Source organism: Trichechus manatus, unplaced genomic scaffold (genome assembly GCF_000243295.1).
Source record: "Trichechus manatus latirostris isolate Lorelei unplaced genomic scaffold, TriManLat1.0 scaffold00004, whole genome shotgun sequence".
NCBI lineage: Eukaryota > Metazoa > Chordata > Mammalia > Sirenia > Trichechidae > Trichechus > Trichechus manatus.
In genome coordinates this window covers 9,607,826-9,621,744 of record NW_004443940.1, presented here as the reverse complement: position 1 = coordinate 9,621,744, position 13,919 = coordinate 9,607,826, and the positions used below count along the sequence as shown (strand labels likewise).

General features: G+C 53.4%; 1 protein-coding gene across 3 annotated transcripts in view; it reads right to left on the bottom strand.

The window, feature by feature from the left end:
* Positions 1-491: 491 nt before the first annotated feature.
* SFXN5 (sideroflexin 5) overlaps positions 492-13,919 on the bottom strand; it is a 148,253-nt gene continuing 134,825 nt past the window's right edge. For all 3 annotated transcript variants that reach the window (XM_004369206.3, XM_023732725.1, XM_023732733.1), the window contains one exon: positions 492-569. In XM_004369206.3, coding sequence (XP_004369263.1) covers positions 492-569 — 78 coding nt within the window. The remainder of the gene's footprint in view (positions 570-13,919) is intronic.

Here is a 13,919-nt window from a genome sequence, read left to right as displayed (position 1 = left end):
TCTCCTCCCCTCCCAGCCACCTCAAAATCCTAAATCTACCAGCCTGGCACCAAACCCCAACCCCCAGGCCTGTCCTGCTCCCACCACCTGCCCAAGATCACTTCTGGGCAGCTACAAGCCAGGCTACAACTTGATTCTGATAAAAAATAAAAAAGAAACCAAAGTATAAAAGAATCCAAATTCTACCCAGTGGGCACTCTACAAATTTTCAGCTTTACACATAATTGTGCTCAGCGGAGTTGTGACAACCCCACGTAAGGCCCAAAAATGCACTTGATTAATTTTTATAGGAAATGTGTCAGAATTCCTCTCCCCTATGTTAAAGTGTGAATGGATTAGTTTCCCTACCGTGGTTGGTCGACTGCCCCTAGGATGGCCCAGGGCTGGGGGTCTCTGCCCGCTCCCTGCCAGTGCAGCCCCGTGAGACTCCTTCCCTGTCCCCCACCTCCCCAGCCCAGATGATGCTCCATCCCCAGGCTGGTCTCTACCACTCACAGCCCCTTGTTGTACACCACTGTCCGGCTGCTGGTGGCCCGGGCAATTTCAGGCTCCAATTGTGATGTTTCAATCTGAGGAGAGAGGGAGAACAGAGAGAGGTGAGGAGAGGGGGAATCTGCAGGGGAGAGTGGGGAGGCTGGGAGTACTGGTTAGGACTACCCTGGTACCCATAGTTCTGCCCCTCTGTGCCCTCTGAGCCAGGGCCCACGTGCCCTGTCTACTGCCACATCTTCCTTCTCTATTGCCCTCCTGACACGTGGTTCACAGTATCCCTTCCAGCCAAGTTGTGCCTTTTCCTTGTGAAATTGTTTCCATGTGGATGAACATCTTACACTCTGGTCTCAGAGTTCTGTGTCTCCCTCATCTCTAACGACGCTGTTCACCGCACTGCAGACACCCACTCCCAGGGCCACACCCTGGACCTGGTCATCACCCAGATGCCTTAAGTCCACACCCCACCTTCTTGGGCCCACAATCCCCTACCCCGCTATCACCTCACTCACTCCTCCCCCTGTTTTTAAACCCCAAGACCTCAGGCCTCAGACTCCCTATCTCTCAAAAAATCCCCTCTTCCAACTCATACACCATGGGCCATCATGTCAACCACTCCCTGTCCCAATGTCCTTCCAACCCTGGCTGGTGGAAGTCCTGCTTTGGAGGAACCCAATCATCCATCCACCTTCTCTACATTTGAACCTGACTACCTGATGGAGGCCACTCAAAATTCACCATCCCTGGTTTTGGCTAGACCCTCACAGTGGTCAGCTACAATCCATTAGCCTGGTCAACTCTCTCTCTCATTCTCCACAGAGGCCCCTGAAACCTTCTCTGTTCTTCTCAGCCATACCCACCCTCATATCCCTATGCATCCTGAGCAGATGAACCTTCTTCCTACTTCAGAGAGAAAACAGAAGGCATCAGGAGGGAACACTCTCAGCTTCCTATCATCAAACTCAGCCTACCTGTGTCCACTTTGTTCCACACCTCCCTCCTGTTACCCCACAGCAGCATCCCTCACCTTGGAAGGCAGATCCCCCCAGCTGGGCTCCATCTCCCTCCCACCCACTCCTGGAGCTTGATCCTGAATTGTCATCAGTCTTCCCCACCTCTTCACTCTACTGACTCCTGCCATCAGCGTTTCAACACATCAGAAACTTCCATCGGCTAAAACCTTCCCTTAATCCCATGTCATGCTCCAGCTACTGCCAGGTCTCTCTCTTCCTCTACAAACTAAATTCCTTTTCAAGGGTTGTCTACATTAGCAGTCTCCACCTCCTCAGCTCCCACTGACTTTTCAACCCACATAAAATCTGGCTTCTGTTCCCACTACACTCCACTGAAATTCTCTGCAAGATGGCTACCACCGTCCTTTTTGCTACACTCACTGGACACTTCTCAGGCCTCCTACTCCTTGATCTCTCAGGAGCACCCCATGCTGTTGACCGTTTCCTTGTCTCCGAAACACTCTTTTCTTGTCTTCTTTTACACATCTCTCTCTCCTGATTTCCCCCCTCTGAGCAATATTGTCATGTTGCTGGGTCCTTGGGGCTTGGTCTTCTCCTCTGCATATGCCCCTGGGTCATCTCACCCACTGGTTACTCCCACATCTAGGGTATCTCCAGCCACGCCTCTCCTCGAGCCACAGGCCCACAGCTGACTACATGCTAGACCTCTCTATTTGAGTGTCTCACAGGAACCTGGACTCAACCCGTTCAAAACAGAACTGAAATAACTATCTCCCCTGCCCACCCAGCTACCCATCTGGGGACTGACACCACCACTCAGGGTGCTCTGGCCTAAAATCCTGGGGCCTTGTAATTGTCTCCTTCTTTTCCCTCCCCCCAAAGCCTCCTCCAACCCCTTCCATCTACTCCACCATGGCCAGTGTGAGCCTTCTAACGCACAAGTCTGATCATGCCTCTCTCTACTGTAAAATGGCTCAGTGGCTCCCACTGCCCACAGGGATCAAGTCAGACTCCCGTGCCTTCCAGCCCTGCCACCCCTCACCCCCCCACCCATCCCACCCCGTACTGAAGACACTGGCCAGACATAACTTATTTCAATTCTTCAGACACACTGGGCTATTTCTCACCTCTGAGTCTTTGTCTGAACTGTTGTTCCCTCTGCCAGAAACACACTTCCTTCCACTTCTGCTCCATCTCCTCCACCCCTGCTTTCCCCTGCCTCTGGCTGATCTTTCATGTCTCAGCTTTGACACCTTCCTTCATCTAGGCTGGGTTTGGCCACCTCTCCCGTGTACCCACTGCTCCCTGCACTTCTTATTCTGAGTACTGTATCACTGTTTGGGGGCTGGCTCTCCACATTAGATGGTAAGCTCCATGAGGCAGAGAGTGTGTTAATCTTGTTCATCCCGGTATCCTAAAAGTCTAGCATAGTTCTGGCACACAGTAGGTACTCAATGAGTGTTGAATAAATGAGTGGAATGAAAAGAGGCAGAAGGTACTGGGAGGATGGGGACCCCCTGGAGCCCACCAGCAGCCCAGACGTTGGTCTTCAGCTCTAGGACTGAGCCTGTGGGGATGCCTGAGCCCACAACCTGAGAGGAGCTGGGGTAGGGAGGAGCCACCTCAGCGATAGGCCTTGGTAACTTCAACCAGCTGAACTCGGTCCCAGGCCCTGCTGTATGTCAAGCCATGGCAACCCTGGGGGAGTAGGCAGAAGGTGGCACAGACGCACCCGGGCCGTGTAAGAACTCAGTCAGGCTAGGGAGGGAGGACTCTGCACAGAACTCAGCGATGCGCAGGCCACGCACGTCAGAGACCAGGCAAGACATGGCTCCTGTGGACTGGGACAGGTGGGCATGGTGGCGCTCCTGGAGAAGGAGGAGCCTTTCCTCCGCAGTCCCTGGTACCCCAATACCCAGGCTCTGACCATTTGAGAGGACCAAACAGACAAGAGTTAGGTTCAGGACCCAGGCCTCTTCCTATCGCCTCTCCTCAAGCCACCTTCTCCCTCCCCACCCCTGCCAGCCTCCATGTCCCCTCCACCCCGCCAGTTCCCCTCGTCCCCACGCTGCCACTGACACAATGCACAGCGCCCACGCTTAAAAATCTAAATGCTTTTGAAAATGTTTAACCTAGTTAGACAAATTAGCAAAAATTTGTGCAAAACAATTTAGGTATTTAAAATATTCAATGTTTTTAAAAAACTGGAAAACTGTTCTTAGCTTTCAGCTGCAAAAACCAACAAAATATAACATCCCAGCAATCTTACCATGAGGTGTAACATAACCCTTCGGGAAAGCTGTTAAACAGCTACTGAGGCATCCTGGGAAATAGCACTTCATTTATTCAAATGCACATATGTCAGGCTTTTGCACCATATGTCATTCCAAGCTATTTACAGTAATAATTAAATCTTAATCAACGTTTAACCTCTGTAAAATGTTTGAAGAATCCTAATCACCCTTCAGACTGCACTAATGAAGGAGAAATATATAAACATAAAAGGAAAATGATGCATAGATATCACGCTGGAAAGAACAGTAATTGCAAAATTGTATTTCTTTTAAATATAATCAGTAAATGATGTAAAGTAAGCCAAGGAGTATTTTAAGTTAAGACATCTTGGATGTCAGAGGTGTGAGCAGCTAATTTTGTTCTGCTACCCATAACAGATGTAGCATACTTTATTTTAGTGCCATTATTAGCAACTTCCCATGCTGGCTTTCACTGAAGCACTGAGGCCCGCATTAAAATCAGAGGCTGCTCACCACCACGGCAGAGGACCACGGCCACTGCCCACTCCCTGGGGAGCACTGGCCCCAGTGGGAATGGAAACTTCTCTCTTGGTGTAGGCTGCCACAGACCCCGGCACCCCCAGTCTCCCCTGGGCTACCCACTGTGCTGTGGGCACCAGGTAGGAGGGAAGCATGGGGGAAACGCAGGCAGTGGGCAGGCTCCTGGGGGAGGCTGTTGAGATGCTTGGGAGCAGGAGTTTGGGCTTAGAGTAGAGATGGCATTCAAGGCTTTCTCTCTGTTTCAATTCAATCTTCCCTCAGGTTAGCAGTCATCTGTGGCTGCCAACACCATACACGAGGACTGGGCACACAGACATGCACAAGTCCAGCCCCTGCCCTTCAGAAGCTTGTAGTCTGGGGAGACGTCAGACAGTGAAAGCAGATGGGTTCCAGAGAGACAAGAAAAGTGCCATGGAAACTGGGGTGCAGTGGGGGCTACAACTCACTGGTGGAGAACCAAGGAAGGCTTCCTAGAGGAGGTGGGCCAGGAAGCAAATGGAGGAGTTTGATAGCAGAGGGTGGGAAAAGCTTGCTGGGTGAAGGAAAACGCGTTAGCTGGCTAGCATGTCCTGTTTGGGGTGGACAATGTTGGGCGTGTTAGAAATGTGGCAGGAAATGGAGGTGGGGCTGGACCCTGTACGCCACACGAAGGTGTTAGCGCTTTGTCTGAGGGCAATGGGGGGCCATGGAAGGAGTGTGAGCAAGAGTGGACTATGATCCTGACTCAGTTTTAGAAAGGTCTCTCTGGTGGTGGTGGGTATGAAGGGTGGGCTAGAGGGATAAGTGAGGGGGCAGGGAAGCCTCCCGGGAAGCAGTGGGGGAAGCAGAGTCCATGAGAGACCCCAGGTCCTGCTTAGAGGAGGATGTGCTGGGGATCCTTCCTGAAGCTGAAATCCATAGGCACTGATGACCAATTCCATGTGGGGGCGAGAGGGAGGTGTTGAGGATGACTGTGCCTTGCATGACTCCTAGTTCCAGCTAGGGAGCAGGGCTAGCTGGTGATGCCATTCTCACAGGCAGGGAATACAAGAGGGGGGTGGGCAATATGCTCAGGCTTGGCCATGTTGAGTCTGGGTCCTCAAGGTGGAGAGGCCCAAGGGGCAGATCGGTCCAGGGTTCTGGAGCTCTGGGCAGGGGTCTGGGCAGGAGCGAGGGCCCAGGATGTGTGAGCACAACCAGAGCCTCCAGAGTAGGGGAGGTTGCCCAAGAGAGCAGATGGAGACAGCAGGTGCCAAGGCCTGGGGGCCTGGGGAACACACACATTCGAGGGGTGAGTGAAGGCAACGAGCCCATGATGGTGGCCTGGGGGGACCAGCCTAAGGAGTAGAAGTAGTGACGGGGGGTGTCACAGACACTAGGCAGCCATACATTCCAGGCAGCCATGGACACAAGGCAACACAGAATTTTCTAAGAGTGCTCCTGGTGAGGACTGGGAGGCCTTGGCCTTGGCTACTGGATTTTGGAGACCTCCTAGGGTCCAGGTCTCCTAACTCCCTACTCAGTGCAGACACTGGTCACAGCCTCTCTCTTCCACCCTGAGCCAACTCCACTGGCCATTCACCAACCTTCTGCTCTCTGCTCTCTGGCTGGGTATTGGCCAACAGCCTACCATCTTCTAGGTCTCATTGGTGTCAGGACCACTGAGGCCCTCACCTTGGGCTCAGCTGGGGGAAGATGCATAGGACTCCTGTCTTCCTGCTTGACCAGACTTGTTCTTTCCTCCCTTCTCCACCAGTAATCAAGTCTCTCCTGTGTAGATCATTTCTCCTGGGGTGTATGTGGGGCTGAGTCTCCCCCAAAGGGAACTGTGCTGTCCAGGGCCCTGGACTCGCCAGTAAATGAATGTAATTCAGGTAGTGGGGTGAGGGTAACGGGATGCCCTTACTGCCACCTCCTGCTGCCCTAACCAGCTCTAGGTAGGAACAAAGGGCTTACGCTATTCTCTTTTGGCCCCCCTACTGCGTGGAAGACTGATGGGTAAGAAGCAGAAGCCCAGTTTCGGTGCCATGAGGGCAGTAGAACAAATGGTGTGGTGGCCACAGTGGCTCACAGGAGGGGCTTGGAGGGAGGGAGAGAGGTACCAGGGCACAGTGAGAAGTGTGGATATAGTGAGGAGGGATCACCAGCTCCAGGTCCAGTGAAGGCTGGAACCCTAGAGGAGTGGGTCACAGGCAGGGGCTTCATTCTGACCACAAGCTAGCTCTGAGGAGCATCCTCTGTAGAGAAGGTGATAAGGAGAAGGAGGCGGGGCAAGGAGGGGCCACAGGGAGAATGGGTGACCCAGGCCCCAGGCTGCCAGCTGGGGGCAGGCAGGAATCCATGGGCCCACTCCCTTCCTCCCTAAAGCAGGCATCAGTGGACTCCTCCCCAGGCACGTGACTGCCAGTCAGCAGGGAGTTCCCGAGGGAAGGGGTGTCTGGGATGGGGAGCCAAAGCCCTGGAGGATGGGGGCTGCAGGGATCATTGAGGAAGCTGAAGTTATCAATCAGCACCGGCTGACGGTACCCCTCCCCAGCCCTGGGGGTGCCGAGAAGAGGAGGGCCTACTCATCTGCTCCCATCCCAGGCTGCGTACCTCTGAGCTGAGACTGGCTGTTCAGTGCCTGGAAAAGTCCACCAGGTGAAGGACCCCTGCACTAAAGAGGAAGGGAGTGAGCCCACAGGCTCCTGCCTAAAACAATGTGTCCACCTTGCATGAAATTACAATGTCCCTGACTCCGAGGCAGAACTTAACCCCCATCAGGAACCGTCCCCATCAGTGCCCCAACCCCATCCTACAGACCCAGCTCAAGCCCTGCCGCCCCTCCCAGCAGATACTGCCAAAGTGGACTTCCGGTTGCATTTCAGCTGAGAGCCAGCCAATGCTGAGCACCAGGTGCGGTCTCTCCCCAGCTGCCCCAGCACCCCCAGGCCTGCAGGCTCCAGCCTGCTGGCTTTCCTCTGTGACCTGAGAAGGGTTAACGCTGAGCTATTTACCTCTGTCTCCTGGCTCATTGAGGGGTGGGGGCCAGAGTCAGGAATGCATTTGGGGCCACCTCTGCGTCTGCAGCCTTGGCACATACACACCTGCAGCCAGCGGCCAGAGGATAGTTTACATATTTGAACGTGGAGCTAAGGTGTGGAGACATAAACAGGAAACCAGATCCCCCGCCTGTGCCCCATTCTCAGAGGCTTTTACCTACTACAAAGAGCTTCCTCCTCCTTGCCTTTCTTCTGGGGGCTTTTCTGCCTCCTTTTCAAAGGCACAAGGCTGGGAGTGGGGTGTTCAGTGTGACCTTGTGACATAGCTCAAAGCCTCCTCCTGCTTCTCGCCCAGGGTCCAGGCCTCTGAGGGTCCGTAAGTGGTGGCATCATTGACACAGGATTCAAAGCCCAGCCGACACCTGGCTGACCCTGTGTGCCTGAGGCTTCTGCCAGGCCGGTGGCCAGCCTGCCCACTGGGCAGCCCAACCAACCCTTTTACACCAAGCCTGGGCAGAACCCAGGTCCTGCTCAGACACACATATGCAGACTCCATCTCTGGGAAGGGAAGCTATCCTGTGTGTCCGTGGAGGGCAGGGATGTTACGCTGGGGCTGGGCAGCAGCTGAAGCTTGAGCCTGGACCCCTGGGTTAGGCCTCGGGTGCTGGCTCTGGGCTCCCATTGCCTCCCCGTGAATGTCAGACTCCTGGGCTGGACATTCAAGGCCTTCTAGGGCCTCCTCCAGGTTCCTCACCCACTAGTTGCTCTCCATTTCCTGCACATAGTACATATGGGTTTTGAAGCCTGAGCCCAGGCTATGTCCTAATCCTCTACAGCTGCTTCCTCCAGGAAGCCTCCCCTGATTTTCTCAGCCCAAATCCATTGCTGCAGCCTATAGTTTGCAGCACTCATCTCCTTCTCCACCAAATCCTCAGTCCCAGGCTGATTTGTACCCTAACCAGTTGTAAATACAATGGTTATCCTCTCCCCCGTGACCATGAGCCACTTGAGGCAGCTCAGTGTCCCTGTGCCTTGTATAATGTAGCTCCTCAATAAAAGTTGAATCAAATTGAGCTGACATCCCCAAGTGCTTCTGTGCTATGTGCACTCGGTGGATGCTTAGACTCCTCCCCACTCTGGAGCTTCGCACCATTCCTGAGTGCCCTCTGGTGGGCCCATCTCAGAATCATTCTGGCCCCATCTCCTCAGCCTCGAGGCCTCAGTTTCCCCACATGTGCAGTGGGATGATTTTTTACCTCCTGGGGCTGCGATGAGGGTACAATCAGGAAACCAGTGGGAGAGCCCTGTGAAGGCTTAGAAACCCCATGCAATGCTGCATAATGAAGGCAGGACCCTGTGGCTATCCCAGCGCCCAGGCCCCCATCTTGCTCTCCTGTGGCTCCTCATGGCTCACAGGGCTGAGCCCTTGCTGTGGGTCAGGCATGTTCTAAACACTCCGCACTTAATCCTCTCAACAGGAGCCTTGCTCAACCAAACCTCCTCCCTCCCTATCCTGAATTTGGCTAGAAGGTATGTATTCTAGAAAGCTCTAGAAAGGAGAACCGGGAAGGGACAGGCTGGGAGGTGGCCCTGCTGATCCCTGTCATCAGGGCATGTGTGTGCTCATGCGTGGGCCTGTGTGCAAGCACAGGTTTGGGGTGGGGGTGTGGGGAACAGGCAACATGACAGGTGGCATTGGCGTTCCTGGGCTGAGCGGCTTTGCCATTCCCAATCGTCCCTCCTGGGGGGTCCTGTGGGCAAACTCCAAGAAAGCAGCGGGCGGGGAGGAGGCAGATTTCTGACAGCAAAAATAGCCCACATTGGAGTTCAGTAGGGACTGATTAAACCAGTAAATGAGAAAACCCCCAAACAAACACCTCCCAGCAAAGTAGGAGATGGATTTGAGACTGAAGGGGATGGATTTGAGACTGTCTTCCCTGCTCTGGGGGACAGTGAACGCTGCTGTGGACTCAGGAGGGACACAATGTCCCCTAGACCTTGCCTCTTGCTTTGCATCAGCCCTGGAAGAGTGGGAGAAGCAGGACCCAACCAACAAAGTCAAGCTGAACCCAGAATGAGCCATGCTTTGTATTAGGAGTTGGTAGGTAAAAAGCAGGTTCTCAGCCTTAGGGATACCCTATGTCCCGAGAGGGAGACGGGACACAAGAAAGGGACACCACCATGACCTATATGTGTGAGGTGAAACAGGTAACGGTGGGCCCATCAAGGAGGACTTCCTGGAGGAGGAGCTGTTTCTAGAACTGCTTGAATGTGAACCTGGGCTCATTCTCAACTTTTCCTCATCCTTGGCTGGGAATTCAAATGCTTCCTCAGTAAAAGGGAGACAAGGTGGGGGAGATATTTGCCTCTGGTGGGTCACAACTGCCCAGCCAAACTGGTTCAACGAAACCACCATTTTCCTCAAGGCTGGTGAGGGGGAGAAAGATTTGGTGGAGATTCTGGTATGTACTGGGGATACCCCAATTCTTCCCCCATAGGAGGAAGGTGTGCCTCTTTGTTTCCTAACTCTGAAAGCTGGAAGGGGCAAGAAGTCATAAGGGTAGGAACTAGGAGTGGGTGGCTGAGGTGAGGAGGGGCTAGGCCGAGAGGGAGGGGGTTGGGGAACTGGCAGGGCTGACATGGAGGCTCTTAGAAGGAAGCCCTGGGGGGCTCTGATGATACCTTTTCTTTCAGTCAAGGTGTTCAGCAGAAGCCGGAGGAGCAAAGGGAGTGAAGGGGTGCCTGCTGAGGTGTCAGGGAAGGCCAAAGGGCAGGGGCCAACAAGTCGACAAGACAACTGCCAGAGCCAGGCCAACAGAGAAAACAGGCTAAACAGGAAACAACCCTCCCAGCTAGTGAACCTGACTCCCTGCGCCCATGCTGCCCCTGCAACAGCTGGTGCTAGGCAGAGAGACACACGCAAAGACGCATGCGCTCCTCCAGTGCAGCCCCCGCCCAGAGGCACACAGCCCCTAGAGCTGCTGGGAGGACAGAAGATGCCCAGTGAAGGTCCAGGGGTCCTCCTCATGCACGAGCCATGCCTCAGCCATGCTGCAGATGAGACACGGAGGGTCGGCATCCGACTTAAGGTCACACAGCCAGCTGCCAGATCTCCTGACTCTAGCACCAGGGCCTTGTCTGGTAGTTTCACTTCCAGAATCCAAAAGAGCAGAGCCAGAGAGAAACTTAGTTCCAAACTTCATCTTACGGCTGGGGAAACTGAGTCTCTGGGGTTAGGGGATGAGGATGGTCCTGGGGGAACTCAGGACAGCTCCCCAGACCCAGCAGCAGCTAGGAACAGGACAGAGCCACCAGGGCCCCCCACTCCCCACCCCTCACTCATCCACAGAAAACTCCACCTTCTCCTGTGGACACATTTCAACCTCACCAAATCAGCTAATTATTGACAGTTGGTGAAGAGGAGATTTCACTTTTTCCTCCTGTTAAACTGCTCCTAATTAGTTCCCTGTCACCACGGCTGGATCGCCCGCCGCCGCCCGTTTGCGCAGTAATCCCGCTGCACAGTGCCTCATTAACCTTTTGCTCCTCTCCTGCCGCCTGCCAACAAGATGAAGACAAAAACAGATTGTCTAACAATGGCTCCGGCTTGTATGCGCAGCCCGGTTCCCCAGCCCCCGAGCTCCTGGGGGAATAGTGCGGGAAGAGAGACGGGACTGGGGTGGGGGGAGCCCGAGAGGAATCAAGGAAAGGAGAAAGAGGCACAAAGAAAGACAGAGACAGACACAGGCGGGGAAGTGGGGAGGGGGTGTTGGCCAAGGTACTGCTTCTTGCTCCCGGGAGACAGAGGTTCAGTAAATGGGGTTGGAAGTGCTCCTAGGTGAGGAACACCACACCGGCTGTCAGAGATGGAGGAACACTCGCAAGCACCAGGTCTAGCCTCTTGTGGCAGCTAAGCCTGTGGGCCCGGAGAGAGGACCCTGGACATCTGCCTGAGAGACCTGGGGCACCGATGTGTGCGTGCGTGCGCACACGTGCATGTACGCGTCTGGTAGAGGACAGTGAGAATCTGGAATTCAGAGTCCCAATCTCCACAGTGGGCAGGGCCAAGAAGGCCACCACAAATCTGTCTCCACCATGCCACAGGGAGGCCCCCACAACCTCCCCAGCCTCAAGCAGCCCCTGGCAAGTGCTAGCCCAGCCCTCTGCTTCATTTTCTTCATTGCCCTCACCAGTCCCTGACATTCCTTGATTACTGATTTTTTTGCCTCTGACACCAGAATGTGGGGTCTCAGGGGGTATTACTCGGAAGGTCCCTTCAAAATGGACACCGATTCTCTGGGAAGGGCAGGACGGGAGGGAGGGGCTCCTGGAATGCTCCTTCTGATAAATCAGCCTCGAGCTGTCTGGAGCTCAGGTTTGGGCCTCCTCTTTTTATAACGAGGTGGGGTGGGTTGGAGAGGGTATAGAATCACTCTGCCTGGTGGAAAGCCTGCTCTGTCATTGCCAACTTTCAGCCCTGGGCAAGTTTCTTAATCCTCCTGGGCCTCAATTTCCTTATTTGTAAACAGGGAATAATATAGGTACCTACCTCACAGGATTGTAATGTTCTGGATCCCCATTCCCTACCACAGCCAACCAGGCCTCTCGGTCACTGGACCTAGGGACCCTGTCGAGGCCATGCCTTCCTGCCTTTGTCTATGTTCATTCCCTCCCCATCACTGCTATCTCTCCAAGCCCTCAACTCTCATCTCAGCACACCCAGCGACTGGAACTTTCTTTGCTGTTCACCAATGGTTTCCCACCCGAGTGCCCTTCTCTGAAGAGAGAGCAAAAACTGACTAACCATTTGGCTTCCCGGGCTGCCTCGTTTAGCTACATTACCCACTGCCAAGCTTGGTCAACTCCTTCTAGTCCCCTCTGCAGTAGCTCACTCCGCAGAGGCCCCCTCCTCCTGGAAATGCCCTCTTCCTTGGTTTCCTTGAAGCCACTCCATCTGAGTGCTCCCTCCACCGCCCCTGGCTGCTCCTTTTATTTCCTGATGGCTGTCCTTCCTCCATTCTTCCCACAGCAACTTCACCCCCTTCCTTGGTTTCAACTACCCCTATGCACCGAAGGCCCCCCATCCATATGTTCAGCCAAAATTTCTCCCCAGAGCTTTGGACACATACATCTCACTGTCTACCTAACAACCCTTGATAGGCAATAAAATCTCCAACTCTAAGGGTATTAAAAACCAGTTGTCATTGAGTTGATTCCAACTCATGATGACCTCATGTATGTCAGAGTAGAACTGCTCCATAGGGGTTTCAATGGCTGATTTTTTGGAAGTAGATCGCCAGGACTTTCTCCCCGAGGCTCCTCTGGGTAGACTTGAACCTCAAACCTTTTGGTTTGAAGCTGAACATGTTAACCATTTGCACCACCCAGGGACTCCCAAAGGGCATTAAAAAACAAAAACAGAAAACCAAACCCGTTGCCATCGAGTCAATTCCAACTCAAAGCAACCCTACAGGACAGAGTAGAACTGCCCCACAGAATTTCCAAGGAGTGCCTGGTGGATTCGAACTGCTGACCTTTGGGCTAGCAGCTGTAGCTCTTAACCACCATGCCACCAGGGTTTCCCCAAAGGGCATTAGGAGGATTTAATAAGGCATGTGGATTTCCCAACATGGCGCCTGGCATAGTAGATGCTTAATAAATGGTAGCTATTATTATTATTTGCAATTGACACTCAGTTCCATTTTAGTAGGCAGAAATACTAATTTGAAAAGAGCAGATAGAACCTTCTCCTAGGAATCAAAGAGGGAGATTGAAGTTCTTTCCTTAACACCTGGGGTTCCTGGGTTGGAAACTCCACACCAATCACTGCCTGCCAGCCACTCTAGGAACCAGTTCTTAAAGTCTATCTCCAAGTCCCCTAATTAATTAATTAGTGTTCCAGTGAATGCCCTGTTAACAATTTTGGTGGCTTTTGGCAAGGTTGGGTCAGCCCAAGCAAGCCCAGACTCATTGTGGCAAATCCCACTGGCTTCTAGGATGTGAGACATGATCCCCATACAGCAGAAGAAGCGCCTCGTTAGAGAGAATTAATTGGGAGGATGACTGGGGGGAATGAGGTCCTCTCAGCCAAGTGGCTGATGGCCTTGGTGCCATAGGTCACAGACAGGCCTCAAAACACTCCATAATGCCCTGGCTGGCTGGCATCCTGTCAGAGTTGATACAGCTGAGAAGGGAGCTCTGAAAATCTTGCCCCTACCTTCCTGTTCAAGCTGACAAAGACTTACGTACTGCACTCTTTCCAACACTAGAGGAAGAGGGTTTGTTTGCAATAAGAGGGATTTTGGTTAGACACCCAGAAGAACTGTCATGCCTCTTTGGCAGGCCCGGGGGACAAGAGAAGCCTGGGCTTGGGGAGGTGGGTCTGCTCACTTCAAACCATCTCTGCAGTAGAGCTCGAGGCATGGGTGGGTCAATGAGCATCTCTTCATTATCTGACCCAGAGGAACACCCACATAAGACCCATAGCATCATATGGGGCTGCCTCGAGCTGCCTCCCTCTCTCCACTGCCCCAGGGTTGGCAAGGTGGTTGAATGAGGAGAGAAAATTGACCATAGGAAAATCAGAGGCCCCATTTCCTAAGCGTTCTGGACCAGAAGTGTGGCTATCCAGGTTTCTTCCCAGATCAGCACCTGGCTTCTGTGACATTGGGCTGGTCCCTTGGTTGCTCTGGGCTTCCATT